Here is a 17,101-nt window from a genome sequence, read left to right as displayed (position 1 = left end):
TATGAACATGAGAATAAAGTCTGTATAACTGGGCCCTCAAAAGATCTGGGAATTAAATCGCTTGCCAGGAACTTCAACACTGGTACAAACACTGATGATCTTCCTACAGGAAGATGCCAATAAGGGTGTGGCAGTAACACAGCCAGACCTTCAGGAATGCAGGGGGTGGGGGGGTGGGGGGTGGAATCTTGATTTTTCAGTGGTCCAGAATCCATTCCTGGACACATGGACTATTTACAGAAGATGAAGCAGACTTCCCAAATAAATTGAAAGGCTAGCCAACTTCACCGATGAAAGTGTCCTGTAGAACATCTGTTCCTCAAAAGTGCACTTTCAGAAGAAGGCTCCTGCCATCCATTATGTGGTATGCAATAAAGTACAAAAAAAACTTGAGAGTTTTGTATCAGCTGGTATGGAACAAAGATCTCTAAATCTGCCAGTCCCCATGTAAAAGATTCAGTTCTGCGACAAACACTACAGCCCTCTGAGAAATCCCAGAGGCAGTGACATGTCAGTCACCTCACTTGAGGACCAGGTTACTGAGAAAGCAAGGCACCATGCTGCACTTGAAGCACCCAAAGCAGGTGAAGTGAAAGAACAGCCTCAACTATGTAAATAAGGATGTCTCCCATGCATCTGGTTTGTTTATTTGGAATAAGCCAATTATGTAATACCCTTTGCTAATTCAGACTAGCATCACAGCAATATTGTCTGTACACAGTGACCTTGGAGGAGTTATTTCCAGTGATACGGATATTGACAGTGAGTCATTCCATTGCTGGAGCAATTATCGCAGCCAGAATTGACATGCAAGTCACCACCCTGAAATTAAGACTAAAAGCACTCAGCTTCTAAATCCATGATAGATTGTTACACCTCCTTTCTGCTCTGAAGCAAAAGCTCTCTGTTGTGGGAGAACTGCTTGTACAGCATCAAGTCCTCACTAGGGGCCCAGATCCTGCCAGTGCTGACTTATAAAAGCACTCATTGGAAAAATAAAACATATGGTTTGAGGGGTAAGAGATCGTCACAGGCCACTAGAGGAAAAAAAAAAAAAATAAAAACTTCAGTTAAGTGTCTACAGAACCCAGGCATCTAAACACTATTAAGTAGATCTAGTAGATGTAGAAGACCGAACTGAAAAAGCTCATGAGCTCATACCTTTACTCCCAGACAGAAACAATGATTAAGGTGAGACACCAGAACAGATAGAGTATGTGATGATTAAACTACTATTAATTATGCTACTTCATGTCCTAGAACTGTCTCTGGAGCTCAAGTGGGAAACAAATTGTTGTGTCTGAACTGACAGAAAACTGCTAAAATGCTCCAAAAGGAGCTGCAAGGAAAATTCCAAGATACCTCAGCACATCCCTGAAGTCTCTGAAGATGCACAGAACCTTTACTATTTACATATTAGTCAGAAAAGAAAGCTCTAGACAGGACTTCATTTGCTTGGTAGGTCAGTGCTCTATAATCAAGAAGTACAGTAAGTAAAATGCAGCTGCCCTTAAGGTCACTCCTGCTGTACCTAATGCAGTCTACAGAAGCACAGCTACTAGTTAGCCAGATCTCCTTACCATAAGGCAAAATAGCATTTTTTTTTCCTCCTGAAATCAGAGAGTAAACTCATAAGGTTCCTGATCCTGTGTTCACAATATCAATATCAGATGCACTTGATAATTTGTCCACTGCAGTAGGTTATGTGCACAGGTACACTTTCTTCTGCTGGAAACTTCTAGTCACCTGCATTTTCTCAGGTTTCCAAAAACAATTTGTAGGAGCAGAGAAACAAGATTGAATTTTGTTGCTGGCAGGAAAACCAGTTTTGGCTCTGTCTAGAAGTTAAAGAGGACAGTTATGAGAACAGCAGCAGAGCTGACTTAACTCTGTGATGCACATGCTACTGACAATGCTTGAACAGGTAACTCACTCCCATCTCCCCATCCCCAGCATTACAGTTGCCTTTGTCTCCTGGTGGCTTTCATTAGTTGTGCAAATATTAGTAACTAGGACCAGGGGTACCTTCTGGATCTGATGGGAAGCGTTACAGCAGAATGCACATCTGCACCAAGGAACTCTCGTTCCAACACAACACAAACAGGGTAAGGATGGCCCTACCCATACCATCTGTTAGGAACTGTGTTTACACCATTCTGTTCCCAAAACGATGCTCATTGACTTGAGTGAGCACTAAGCTAGCACTACCTGTACCTGTACCAGTATGTATGCAACAAACTAAACACCATGGGCAGTCACAGAAAAATGCCTGAGTTCATTCTACTGTCCTACTTCAGTCTGTTAGCATCAATACGTTAGCACAGCTGGCTGACAGACCAGGGGTGAAAGGAAGGACAAGATGCATCCTTCTGCCACTGAGCTACAATGTACCCTGGGTGGGCATTTCACATATTGTCCCTGATAACCAGAACTAACAGGTTCAGAAAGGTATGGTCCAAACAGGTATGGTCGGTGTGAGGGATGGACCCCTTGGTTACACAGTGTGAAGCCTGAAGCAGCAGCAGGAACACTTGTTCAATAAGCAACACACATCTAAACAATACGTGCAAATGCACACAGTATGGGGAAATAAACAGGAGTTAGAGATGCGCACACGCCTGGCAGGCTACGATTTGACTGGAATCACAGAGACATTGTGGGATAGCTCCAATGACTGGGGTGCTGGAATGGAAGGACACAAGCCCTTTAGGAAGAACAGGCAGTGAAAAAGGAGCGTTGCCCTGTATGTCAGCAGCCAGCTGGAGTGCATGGAACTCTTCCTGGGGACAGATGAGGAGCTGACCAAGAGCTTATGGGTCAGGATTAAAGGCAGGGCAGGGACAGGTGACATTACAGTGGGGGTCTGCTACAGGCTGTCTGACCTGGAAGACTGAGCAGATTATTCCCTTTATAGACAGATAGGAGCAGCCTCACATTCACAAGACCACCTCATTGGGGACTGCAGACACCTTGATATCGGTTGGAGGGACAACACAGCAGGCCATGGGCAATCCAGGAGGTTCCTGGAATGTGCTGAAGATAACTTCCAAGTGACAGAGAAGCTAACAAGGAGAGGTGCCATGCTGGACCTTGTCCTCACCAATATGGAGGGGCTGGTGCAGAATGTGAAGCTTAAGAGTAGCCTTGGCTGCAGTGACCACAAAATGATGGAGTTCCAAGATCCTTAGGGCAGCAAGGAGGGTGCACAGCAAGATCACTACCATGGGCTTCAGGAGTGCAGACTTTGGCCTCTTCAGGGACTTGCTCTGTAGAGTACCATGAGATAAAGCCCTGGAGGAAAGAGACATCCAAGAAAACTGGTTGATATTCAAGGATCACCTCCTCCAAGCTCAGGAGTGATGCATCCCAACAAAGAGGAAGGCAGGTAAAAACGCCAGGAGGCCTGCATGGGTGGACAAGGAGCTTCTGGACAAACTCAAACAGAAAAAGGAAGCCTACAGCAGGTGGAATCAAGGACAGGTGGCCTGGGAGGAATATAGAGGAATTGTCTGAGCAGCCAGTGATCAAGTTATGAAAGCTAAAGCCCTGAAAGATTTAAATATGGTTAGGGACATCAACAGCAACAAGTAAAGCTTCTACAGGTCTGTGGGTAATAAAAGGAAGACTAGGGAAAATGTGGGCCCTCTCCGGAAGGAAATGGGAGACCTGGTTACCTGGGATATGGAGAAAGCTGAGGTACTCAAATGACTTTTCTGCATCAGTCTTCACTGGCAAGTGCTCCAGCCATACTGCCCAATTCACAGAAGGCAAAGGCAGCACCTAGAGAATGAAGAGCCACCCACTGGAGGAGAAGATCAGGTTCAAGACTATCCAAGGAACCTGAAGGTGCACAAGTCCATGGGACCTGATAAGATGCACCCATAAGTTCTAAGGGAACAGGCAGATGGCTAAGCTACCGTCCAGCACATCTGACAAGTTGTGGCAGTTCAGTGAAGTTTCCACTGACAAGAAAAGGGGAAACGTAATCACCATTTCTAAAAAGGGAAATAAGGAAGACCCAGGGAACTACAGTCCAGTCAGTCTCACCTCGGTGCCTGGCAAGATCATGGAGCAGATCCTCCTGGGAACTATGCTAAGGCACATGGGAAATAAGGTGGTGACTGGTGGCAGCCAACATGGCTTCAACTAAGAGCAAATCATTCCTGACAAATTTGGTGGCCTTCTATGACAGGGTTACAGCACTGACTGACCAGGGAAGTGACTGATGTCATCTACCTGGACTAGTGCAAAGCATCTGACACCATCCCGCATAGAGTCCTTGTTTCTAAAGTAAAGAGACATTGATTAGACAGATGGACCACTTGGTGGGTAAGGAACTGGCTGGATGGTTGCACTCAGAGAGTTGTGGTCAACAGCTCAGTGTCCGTCCCAGTGGAGACCGGTGACAAGGGGTGTTCCTCAGGGGTCCATACCAGGACCAGTGCTGTTCAACATCTTTGTCAGTGACATGGACACTGGGATTGAGTATACATACCCTCAGCAAGTTTGCTGAGGACACCAAGTTGAGTGGTGTGATTGTCACGCTGGAGGGAAGGGATGCCATCCAGAAGGGCCTTGAAAGGCTTGAGAGACAGGCCCATGCAAACCTTCTGAAGTTCAAGGCCAAGTGAAAGGTCCTGCACCTGGATCAGGGCAACCCCCAGTATCAATAGAGGCTGGGCAGAAAATGGATTGAGAACAGCCCTGACAAGAAGGATGTGGGGTGCTGGTGAACAAAAAGCTAAACGTAAGCCAGCATGTGCTTTTGCAGCCCAGAAAACCAACCTTATCCTGGGCTGCATCAAAAGGAGCATGGCCAGCAGGTCAAAGAAGGCGATTCTCTCCCTCTACTCAGCTCTTGTGAGACCCCACCTGGAGTACTGCATTCAGCTGTGGGGCCCCCAACAGCAGAAGGACAGGGACCTGTTGGAGTGAGCCCACAGGAGGGCCGTGAAGATGACCAGAGGGCTGGAGCACCTCTCCTATGAAGACAGGCTGAGAGAGTTGAGATTGTTCAGCCTGAAGGGAAGGCAGCAGGTAGACCTAACAGCAGCCTTCCAGTACCTAAAGGGGGCCTACAAGAAAGCTGGAGAGGGACTTTTGGCAAGGGCATGTGGTGACAGGACAAGGGGAATGGCTTTAAACTGAAGGAGAGTAGATTTAGATCAGATATTACGAAGAAAATCTTCACTACAAGGGTGGTGAGGCACTGGAATACGTTGCCCAGAGAAGCTGTGGCTGCCCCATCCCTGGCAGTGTTCAAGGCCAGGCTGGATGGGGCTTTGAGCAACCTGGTCTAGCGGAAGGTGTCCCTGCTCATGGCAGGGGGGTTGGACCTAGACAGACCTCCAACCCAAACCCAAACTTCTATGAATATGAACAGAGGGCAGAGGAACAGACAGGATTTGTTGTTTACAGGCAACAAAGGCCAGAGAAGTTCAAAGAGACTGTTAAGGAAAAGTTTCATTGAAGAACTGAAGCACTGAAAGACAGACCTCCTAAGTGACAGACAACGGTAAAGTGAAAACTGCAGAGTAAGAAAGATCTACATCTCTTAGAGAAACATTTAGCATCAAATTTACCTCCATTTGTCCTATCAAATAAAAGCATAATGCACTAGGTGTGTGGCATCTTGTAGACCAAGGCAAGGAAGGGCATGCCCTGTGCAGAAATACAGATATAGTAACAGTCTCTCAAGTATATAAATATTTGCATCCGAATATGATATGGACAAATTTTCAAAGACAAAACTGATTTATTTTTTTTAATTAGATAAGTGGTTGAATCTTTACTGAGTTCTAGAGATCTAGTGCAATCAGCATTTTCTGTTGCAATGACACTTTAAAACCTTGCGTAGTTTGAAATTTAAAGTTCCAGCTACACAAACTGGGAACAGTGCTAACAGTGCAGTATAACACTTAGAGAGACCAACACTATTTATGAAAGGTCAAAATGACAACACCTACTGTATGGCTAGAAAGTAACGGTTGATATAAAATTGCACAAAATTAAGTCCCAAACCTGGTTGGTTTTTTTTTTTTTAATTGTTCATTGCCAGGTTACTGAAAATACAAATGCTAATAATTCTTTGTACCTAGTTATAAAAAGAATTTCATACCTGAGATACTCTTAACTACAGACTAAAGGCAAATAAAGCCCTGCATTTTATGTATTAGAAACTACTGCTTCCTTCTTTGCAAATGCAAGGGGAAGCTTTTGCCTGTGGTATTGCACAGAACACATACCACTACAGGATGTTCATAATTTTCTTCCTCATTTGAGTTAACCACAAAAATCAAGCAGTTTTACAGAGACGAGCTTATTTGGATGACTTTGTGTATATTTAGTATCGTAAGCCAAGTGATGTTTCTATTTGCTTTGGCTGACTAAGGGAGAGTAAAGGAAGAAAACGTCTACTTACAAAGAATGACCACATCTTAGCTGTACCGAGAGAGAGCCATCACATGGTTAAAGGAGCAGGAAATAACTTACAGTTCACTCAAAGCTGGACTAAGCAATTCTGTGGTTTCAAATTTGAGCCTGTAGAGTTGCTGAAGCCGTATCTTCCAGTACACAGCTTCTTAATATAGCAGCTTACAAACTGGAGAGTCTGGTCCTCCCTGGAGGAGCAGCAGTGGAGGGTGGAGCAGTGCAAGAAGCCTGAGGAATATCATACTCTGGGTTTTGCTTCCCCCTCTCATCTACCTAAAGTTCTCTTTTTCTATAGCAACATTAATGGTAATTTTGAGTCAGTGAAGATGAAATGGGAAGAGAAATCTCTAATGGCCTTATCTCAGGCTGAAGTGCACTCTGTGTAAGCAGTAGCAAACATCTGGCTGGCACAGAGACTGTCTCCTCTCCTTATCTCTTTCCTCATGCAGTGCTTTGCTGAGTTAGAAGAATATCAGCCATGTCTACCCCAGCACTGAGTATGGGTAGGACTATCATGTCTGCTGAGACACAAAGCTCATCAGCAAGAACAAAGCACTTCTGGAACTGAGAAGAAGGAAGTGGAGGGAAGAACAGTGACGAAGAGAGACACTTCTACATGGAGATGTTCGTGCAGATCATGAATGCAGGGGCTGAAGGGAGAAATTAAGATCCTGGAAGCACCAGAGGTACAAGGCTGGAAGAGGACGTAAGGGGAAGAAACCCTTTTGCTGGGACAGAAAACTTGTTTAAAAAAAAAGTGTGTGTGCAATAGTAAGAGTGCAACGAGTCCCTGAAGAAAGCTGAGACACAAAATTCTGAGGACAGAGGTCACTGTGCAGGACTTTAAAGCAAATCAGCAGGATGTGGCTTATAAAAGAAAGAGTGGTTAAATCAATTCCTAAAATATCATTACCAACTTCACCATAATCTGCTGTATAAAAATATTAAAGCTTTATTTTCAACACAGAAACTAAAATTCTTTTTAAGTCAATAAATTACTGCTTCTGTAACAAAAATGTACTAAGAAGGTTGTAAAAGATCTCTTTTCTTTATCCCTAACACAGAAAGATACTAATACAACAAATTAATACTAATTTCTTTCCTTATCCGCAAGTCACAGACAAACAAATCTCTTTGCTGTCATCTTGAGAGGGGAGAAAGTATTTACAATTTAGTGCCAAATTCCTGTATTCAAATATTCTTCTTGTTCTTCAGCCTAGACAGCAAGACAAGTACTAGGCCTTGTTATTTAATACTCAGAGAATGTTATTTAGGAATCCATATTTTAACACAACCTTCCTTGTAAACAATCTCAACAAATGCTTGCTAACTTTTGGGAGAACCATCATCGATAACACTTTGAAGTAAATACATTTTTTTTAAAGCCTTTGCAATCTTAGAGGCAAGAATTATCTTTCCATAATTAGGAGTTCAAATAACTAGTATTTTCTTAGCTTTTCAAAGAGGAGAGAGCCACATTTTCTTTCATTAGGTTGGTGTTTCTCAAATTGCAGGCACAGTACGCCTGCAAACAAAATATACTCGGTGAGCACAGAATATGTTCCCATATAACTACACCACTGTGATGCTGTGTAGTGGCTAATTAACAAGGGAAGATAAAGGCAAAATGACACATTCGCTTTGAAGGGAAATGAGATGAATGCAGGGGAATTCAGCTTTACACAAAGTTCTGAAGGGGAAAATGGTGTGTGAAACCATCTTACAGAAATGGAAACACCTTGATTAGCAAGCATTAATGTGATCTTTCAGCTTTAAGCTAGACACACTGGAGAACTGGAAAATGCATTAACACTGTTTCTCAGAAAACTTAAAAAGAAAAAAAAGCTGCCTTAGCGATGATTTTAAGGATAGCCAAACAAACAGTACAGGGAAAACAATCTCACCAAGTGAGATGCAAGTACCTAAGGTGAACTGCAATCTGCCAATATGTCGTGGAGCTCTGCAACATGATCTTCTCCACAGAACATTAAGTCTACAGAAACTGAGTAATTCATTTAATGAACTTCTTCCAGAATCATATATTCTTAACACAGGCATTCTAATTTGAAATGCCTAATGTGTCATTCACTGCATAAACACGAAGAGGTGTCAGGAAAACTGGCTAGCTTTAACTCATGGGTAGCAGAAAATACACTACTGATCTTTAAGAATTAAGCAAGCGAGCAGCTTTCTAAGAAAGCATCCCTATGATTTGTTTGGATTACATCTCATCTTCTTCCAATTGGCCCTTCTAGTACACTGCTCCTGTCATGAAGATCACAGCAAACTTTAGGCTCTTCAAATTTAACTGCAACTGTCCCTGAAGGTAACTGCACACCTACCGTGCCCACTTTAATGATTATCCAGGCATAAACAACATGTCTAGAAGCCACAGAAGTTAAGTGTGCCAGCGTACCCAAGCAAATACCCTGAGAAACAAAACTATCTTGCACAGCATCCAAGTCATGTCCTGGTAGAATGGGCTGTTTAAAACACTAAATCCACTTTGCATGCTTTATTGTTACAAGGAAAACAAACTGGCTAATAATAATAAAAAAAAATCCCTCTGCACCCAAGTAACACATAATGCCAACCTTCTCTGAGGAAAATGTACCCTAACTTACCAATAAGCAACTCTGTCTAGTGCCCATGACACATTTTTGTTACTTCCTATATTTTATTATCTAGGCATTAGGTCATAAAACCATAAGTCTCCTGCACTATGCTAAGTTTTATTTCTGTACTACAAAGATTCCTCAAGAGACGAGCCTATGAAACACACTCACTGGAAGAGAGGACACCATAAATCTTACCACACTGCTTTACGTGAACTGCAAACTTTCTCTGACAAACTAAGCACTTAAAAACTCACCAAACCCCATCTCCACTGCAGACAGCTCTGCCTATAAAAGGTCAATGAAAGAATCAAGCCTAAGCTTTCTGTCATGTTGGTCAATAAAATACTGCAAAGTTCCTACATGACACTCACTCATCATGTACAAACCACTTGAATGCTTCACTCTACCTATTCCAGCACTGAGCTAGGAGCTGCCAGTGGCAACTGCTGCCATTGCTGGCACCTGCAGCCACTACTTACCACTGATAGCAGTAAACAGGTTCCTAATTTCAGCACTACAGAGACACTAACATTAGAGTAATAAGGATCGTAAGAAGCTCTACAGAAAAGACAGGGATTTTTTTTCAGGCAGAACTACCAGCACTACTCCGGAAAAAAAAAAAAAAAAAAAAAAAAAAAAAGAGAGATGCAAGATCTGAAGTTAGAACATTCTCCATTATCACTTTTTTACCCTGAAAGTTCATGGAATAAGCATGATCTTATACATTCTACTTGCTACAAATCTGGCTTATACTAAACCCTTGAGAGCACCAGAAGAAATATGCACAGAGGAAACATTCTAGTGATAACATATTCAAATCAGTATTTATAATCAGATATTGCACAGAAATCACATCAATTCATTAAAAGAAGAATAAAGTAGAGTCTTTCCATTTGCATATTTGCATGAAACAGTAAACTCAGTCTTTATCTTCTAACAAGAAACTACCCCTTCCTTAAATATTCTCCTAACAAGTGGTATCTGGACATCCTGGTGGAAATCTCGTAGTCAAAACATGACTGTTCATCTGAATCCCACATTAAAACTTTGCACTCTTCTAAATTTCTCCTCTTGGTTCTTAGCTGTGAAGAGCTGGTAAGTTACAACACAACAGCTTGGGAGTACAAATTTTTTTCATTCTGTTGCATCTGTATGCTGTAAGATTCCACAGCATGTTATCAGGAGCATGTGTGGTATACTTGACCAGCCGATTAACCATGGAGATACTAAGAGACTTTCAGCACTTGACCACCTCCAAAGCAAAGAAGAAAAATCTATGAAGTAGCTCAGAAGAGAATATAAGAGCACTGAAGCGTTAATAGATTAGAGGTACTTGTTCCAGGCCTGTATTACTAGAACACCTTCTGTTTAGCAATAACATAACACTTCATGAGGGAGATACACAGTAACTGAAATTTGTAGTAGAACTCACCTTGCATGTCAAGACACAAATTGACCTGTATAACATACGAGCTACAAGCATGGTCAGGAGAGATGTAACCACTACAGTCACTGAAGCAAAGACAGAAACTCAGCTGATAATTGGGAGCTTTTAAAGTAAGTTGAATAGGAGATTTAGGTAACAACCAGTGATGTCTACTGACAGTAATGGTATTTTAACATCTAAAATTCTGTCTCTCACTCTTGAACCAAACCCCACAACTTGGTGAATTGAGCCTTGTCTCAAATACATACAGCTACAAGATGCAATGCCTCACAGAGCATTCACATGTGATCTCAAAACATTTCTCAGCCACGGGTACAGAATGTTTACAGCACAGCTCACCACCTTAGCTTAGTAGCAAGCTGTGAGGAAAACAAGCATGAGAAACACTTCATGATAAGTAACCCTACTGTAAATACACGGAGGCACTTTGAGCAGGGGTCCTCAAACTACGGCCCGCGGGCCAGATACGGCCCCCCAGGGTCCTCAATCCGGCCCCCCGGTATTTACAGACCCCCCCGCCCCCCCCCCCCCCCCCAGCCGGTGGTTGGGGGGGAAACCAAGCAGCCACAGATGGCTGCCTGCCGCTTCATCCGCGCGCCGGCCCCCTGGTTAAAAAGTTTGAGGACCCCTAACCGAGTATGATGGCTAAGCCACTGGCTCTGAAGAATCTGATCGGATCCGTTTCTGTGAAAAACAGCATTTTAGGCACAGGCTTGGTTCAGAGGAACTGTCAAAAACCAATGTAACTGTCTCAAGAAGAGAAGGTTATTACTGACAAGTTGTTTAGGGAAGTGACTCCTGTGGAAACTAGTGAGACATTTGAAGATGTTGCATGTCTTTTCACATAGAACAGGACAGACCTCAAAAGAAATACAGGCATAACTCAATATTCCACAAGACCCTATCCTTTATACACTTTCTCTTCTCCTCCTGCATCTCATTTAAAAACACATGCAAAGATGAGATGACCACTGAACTGATGATTCAATTCTTTCTATCTGTTCAAGTGGGAACTCCTTTCCAAACTACAATCTCAACCTTTTTGGGATATAGAGCCTGCAGCATAAATTCAAACTGAAGAGTCCCAACACTTCTCAGCCACATGAAGTTGCCCATTACTCAGACCTGTAGTCCATCTTCAAGTCTTATTACTTGTGTTTACAAAAACGGCATGAAGTCCTTTCTTGATAAAACCTTAATTTTTTATAAGTTAGGAGCGATAACTGCCATTCAGATTTTTATTTTGTTTCATCTCAACTATTGCTGTAGTTTGTCTTTTGGCTCTGACATACAATCTTACACTGGTCACATGCACTTTAAAAGCAGCCAAAACAGTTTTCTTGTTTTATTACTATGTCACTTCTCTTTCTGCATTCTTTACTAGTTCCTGTTTACCATATCAACCACGGCAAGATCTTAACAATAACAACCTGTTCCTAGCCATACTTGTTACACCTTATCCAAGTGTTGAGTCCTACTTCTAAGCAGTGTAAAATATCCATACTCCACTGCCTGCTTCTAATGTTATCAAGCACATACTTCTCATGTTTTCTTTCCTAAGGCCCCTCACACAAAATTATTTCTACAGAATAAGCTAGTTTTTCCATCAGTACCATTACTGACCAATATTAACAATGCAAATTATTAAAGTATCTTCTTTGTTAAAAATTATTAATGAGACACCTGGCATTTGCTTTCACTTACAAAACTCATTTTTATTCCTTTGGACATAATTAAAGTGACTGGTTTATAATGAAGCAGACTTAAGCAAAACCATCCAAGTTTGGCATAACCAGAAATATATTTCATTAATACGCACAAAAATAATCTCATAGCTCATTTCATCATAAGTTTACATAAGCTTTTATTTCTACATTATGATAAAAACTAGTTATTGAAAAATTTCTACAGACAGTAAATTTTACACCTTATGCTACCTTATGCTGGATGCCTACTGCAAGTGGTTCTACATTTGGATTTATATTTCAACCAAATTAACTATAGTTGCAGCCTTAACTGTTAGCCAGTAGCTTGGTTTTGAAAGCCTGATCTGTCACAGCCAAAGGTATTTTAACTGCTTGTAGATTCAGATAAGTATTTTACAGCTCAGCAAGTTAGGGGAAAAAATAAAAGGAAGAAATAAAACCCCCAAAGGCAGTAAACTTCTGTATGTACATTTGCCTACTAGTCAGTGAGATTCCCAAAGTATCAGCATAGTCCAGAAAATGGTATCAGTCTCAGCAACACGTGCACAGCAATGGCTCTTCACCACTTCCCCCACGCCCAGGTCATTTTTGTGTTTACCAGTCATCGTTACTTAAGATGCCACTGAAATTATGTCAGTATCAGAGTTCATAGGTTATGAGTATCAATCAAAATTAAGCTACTTTATTAATTCATTTGCTTTTCAGCAGAATGAAAATTGAGCAGTTGAAACCTCAATGTTATTTCAAAGTAGCTGCCTTGTTATCAGTCAAAAACAGAGTCAAAGGAAAGACTGTCGAAATAAATCAGGTCCAGAGCACCATGTGCTTGCTTAACCAAGCCCCTCAGGACTGATACCAGCATTATGCCCTCCATAAGAGCACTATGATTTATTACTACAAAAGAGTATCTAGGATCATAGTTTAATGTCTTAACTGCTCCTCTGGTATTCATTTCACTAGTGATCTAAACACAAGGTCAAGTAAAATATAACCTTAAATTATGTCGACATGGCAGATGCAAATCACATCCAGTAGCAGATCCATGCCCCACACTGACAGAAACACCACCTGCAGCAGCCAAGTAGCACAGACAATTCAGCTGATGGGAAAGCAAACTTCTAGCATCCTATGAAACTCACAAGATTTTCCTTTCTTAAAAAGTAGCATTTACAGTCTGAAGTTTCACTAATGAATAATTCAGACACGGATGTTAAGAGATCAAATATCACGTACATTACAGCAAAAAGGCATTTATCAGCATAGCATGCCAACACTGAGTCAGGCTAGAAGGTCAGCAGTATCAAGAGTACTGCTGGGCTCTGACAGGCATCGTGGATTCAAGTTAGACAGCCGAAGTGGTTTCCATCTCCAGATACCCACTCCACTTCTGATAGACATTGCCCCACCAAGGGACAGAGATGTTCAATCATTACTTTCTGAATTGTCACCATTTTTGGCTCATGGCACAGTAAGCCAAAAAATATCTCCAGAGCTTCAATGCTCAAGTCCTCACAATTGAGGAGAGACCCTCAATTACAGTAAGATGAGACTGTGCTTAAGCTAGAGAGCATATAGGGCTGAGGGAAAAGGGGAAGAGAATAGGCTACAACTGGAAAGTCATCCAAGATTCAGTGTAAACCACAAGGCTGCGTAGTTTCAAGAAAAATACAAAGCAAGTTACATCTATGAAGCTGTCAGACTGCCACAAATCGCATGACACCCAGACACTACATAGACATTTACCTCCAAAGTCTGCTTTAAACATGCTATTTATGCAGAAAAGTTGAGAACTTGAGTAGGTGAGTGTTACAGCTGAGCGTAACAAAACCAAAAAGTGTGTTCACTTGACAAGAAAACCCACATTGTAGAAAAACAAACTGGAAATCAACTTACACAAATTCATACACTATTTTTTAAATTTAGAGAAGTGTTTTGGGTTTGGGTTTTTTTTTTTCCAAAGGAGCTAAACATGTGAAATGTGTGCCTGAAAATAGTTTAATTAATTGAAGCCATTTTACACACATCTATTACTTTTCAGAAAACATCCTTTATGGTCACACCTTCTAAATCATTCAACTTGGTTACTCCGACAGCATCTTTCTTAACCTACCTCAATGTAAATATCACCTACTTCCTGTTAAGTTACTGCGCCTTACGCTTTCCTTGCAACAGTCAGTTTGATCAACAATACCATTTCAAAGTCCAAAGAGGTATGTGGAACTATTATGACTGCATGGATATCCTGCTTTAAACCACAAATTAAAGTTCATTAAATACTCTTCACTGTTACAGCAAGATGGACAGTGCCTAACACTAGTATGCTAGGCACTGGATGCAAAACATCAGAAGACAGCCTGGTAACATGATTTTCAATGGCTTCCAAACAGTAATTTTAAAAAAAGAAAATATGCACTTTTTGTCTCTTATTTTCATAAAAAAAATCCTCTTTTTCTAAAAGCTGTTTCTTTTCTAAAGGAAGTGGTTAACTTTTGAAGCCTTCAAGTAGTTCTTAATACAGACAAGCACAGTTTTAATACAGTTTTATATTAACATAACAGAAGGTATTCTGAAAATTAAGAACTTGCTGTTATACTTGGTAACATATGTACTATGAGGCTTTTTGGTTTAACCACTACGTTTCCCTTTTATATACATATATACACACAGGCACATATAAACAGGAAAAGATGCAATATTTAGGTTGCATTTGAGTACATTAAGCTGTTGTTTAGGCAAGAAAAAGTACAGACTAAATCCAAGGCAGGCCTAACACTGATAGAAGCCTTCCTACAACTTCCGTCAATATCGCTTTGTTGTGCCGCAGGTGCACCTGAGCCTTATCCCAGCCTCGTCGAGCAACCAGAACTTTTGCCACCGAGCTCCGCGGCTGCTCCCTTGCTGGGCAGTTCCCCCTGCAGAGCCCCCCAGTTGCACGGCAGGGCTGAGCCCCACCAGCCGCCCCCCGGGAGCTCGGTGCCGACGGACAGGGGAGCGCGGAAGGACGGAGCCCGCACCGGAGCCCGAGGCGGTCTCGGAGCCGGCACGGCCAGCGCGGCTCCAGCCGCAGCCGGCACGGCGGAGGGGCGAGGCCGGGCCCAGCGCTCGGGGCTGGCAGCCCCGCCGGGTCGGGCCGCGCCGGCCCAGGGACCCCGCCACCACCGCTGCGGGCCGCGGCCGCCGCCATTCATTGCCCCGGCACCTCCGCTCCGCTCCCACCGCCCCGAGCGCTGCGGCCGAGGCGGGCAGGGAGCGAGGCCTGCGGACGCCGCCCCCCTCCCGGGCGTCGGGACGGGGCAGCGGAGCGGGCCGGGCCGGCTGAAACTTCCGCAGCCCTCAACTTCCCGGCGCCCCGGCCGGCCTGTCCTCACACGCCCCCCCGCCTGCCCCGGCCCTCCGCGCCCGGGGTGGGGACGGGCCCGGGGGTCTCCGGCCCGGGAGCGCCGCGAGCCGCCCCCTGCCCTCCCCGCCGCCGCGGGCCGGGACTCACCACGCATTTCTTGCCGAGGAAGCTGAAGAGGCTCTCGTTCTCCTGCGGGGTGAGCAGCAGGGAGCCCACGTTGGTGACCCGCCGCGGCTGCGGGGGCTGCTGCTGCGGGTTGCCGCTCATGGCCGGGGCCGGCCCGGCGCTGCCCTCGCTGCCCTGCGACCGTTGGCGCCCGCGGCCCCCCTCCTCCTCCGCTGCCGCCGCGGCCTCACAGCAGCCGCATCGCGGAGCCTCCCTCTCGGGGCCGGGGAAGGAGGGAAGCGGTGAGGGACGGCGGGACCTCGGCCAGCTGCCGGCGGCCCGGGGACGGGAGCAGCCGCGCCGGTGCCGCTCCGCGCCGGCGGCCGATCGCGCCCGCCCCTCCGAGAGGCGCTAAACTTCCAACTCCGGCCCGGCTTCGGCGGCCGCACGATCCAACATGGCAGCGGGGGCGGGCGAGACCACAGCGCGCGGCAACCAGAGGGGAGGCCGGCGAGCGCGCGGCCGCCGCGACCATGCGCCGTGCGGGGGGGGGGGGGGCGCCGCCTTCCGCTCCGGCCCCGCCGCGCCTGGGCGGTCCGTTGGTGAGCGCCGGCGCCGCCCCCGCAATACCTGCCAGGCCGACCTGGCCGTTGCTGGGCGGAAGCGAGGAGCAGGGCAGGAGGAGGAGGAAGAAGAGGAAAGCGCGGTCGCCGCCGCCCCCGCCGCCGCCTTCCCCGGATGGGGCCCGGCGGCACGCGGCCGCACGGCGGGGACTGGCGCGGCGCTGCCCCGGAGGCCGTGGGAGCCGCTGGGGCCGGGCGTGAGAAGGATGCGGCCAGTGGTGCCGCGGGGCAGAGGGGTGGTAGGGCCGCGGCGAGGGGGGGCCGGGGCAGTGCGGGGGGGTCACCGGCCGCGCGGGAGGTCGCGACACCCGTTAAACGCCCCGCGGCCTGAGCCGAAGCCCGTCATCGAGCGAGTGCGCAGGGCGGCCGGGCCGGGCCTCCCGCGGGGCCGGGGCAGCCGCGGCGTGTCGGAAGCCCTTTGGCTTCCAGTGAAACCTGGCGTGATTTGTAACGCAAACGCGTGTTCGCCTTTTGTAAGGGCAGGCGGGACGCTGCGGGGGGTCGCCGCCCGGCTGCGTCACGCCCGGCGCGGTGCGGGGGGCGGGCGCGGGGCTGTCCGCCATGGCGCTGCACGCCGCGGGCTGCCCCGGGCGGGGTGACACCTGCAGATAGCGGGGGGCGCTTCGGGCTCCCCGCGGCCAGCCCCTGAGGAGAAGTGGGTACCGTCAACAGCCGTTGTCGGCCAGATCTCGCTTCCCCCTGCTTCGCCCCGCGTGACAGCCGCTAGCGGGGGTGGAGTTGAAGACCTTCCGAAGCCTGAAGATGCAGAGCGCAGCAGCCTTATGCCCAGCCTGGCTTTCCGTTGCACAAAATAAATGTTCATGCTTCCT

General features: G+C 45.7%; 1 protein-coding gene across 3 annotated transcripts in view; it reads right to left on the bottom strand.

The window, feature by feature from the left end:
- WASL (WASP like actin nucleation promoting factor) overlaps positions 1-16,153 on the bottom strand; it is a 58,151-nt gene extending 41,998 nt beyond the window's left edge. For all 3 annotated transcript variants that reach the window (XM_055807575.1, XM_055807573.1, XM_055807574.1), the window contains exon 1: positions 15,691-16,153. In XM_055807575.1, coding sequence (XP_055663550.1) covers positions 15,691-15,810 — 120 coding nt within the window. In that variant the 5' untranslated portion in view covers positions 15,811-16,153. The remainder of the gene's footprint in view (positions 1-15,690) is intronic.
- Positions 16,154-17,101: the final 948 nt, after the last annotated feature.

The sequence above is a fragment of the Falco peregrinus genome, chromosome 6, assembly GCF_023634155.1.
Source record: "Falco peregrinus isolate bFalPer1 chromosome 6, bFalPer1.pri, whole genome shotgun sequence".
NCBI lineage: Eukaryota > Metazoa > Chordata > Aves > Falconiformes > Falconidae > Falco > Falco peregrinus.
Note: the sequence above shows the minus strand (reverse complement) of the source record. Positions and strands in the feature narration are given on the sequence as shown.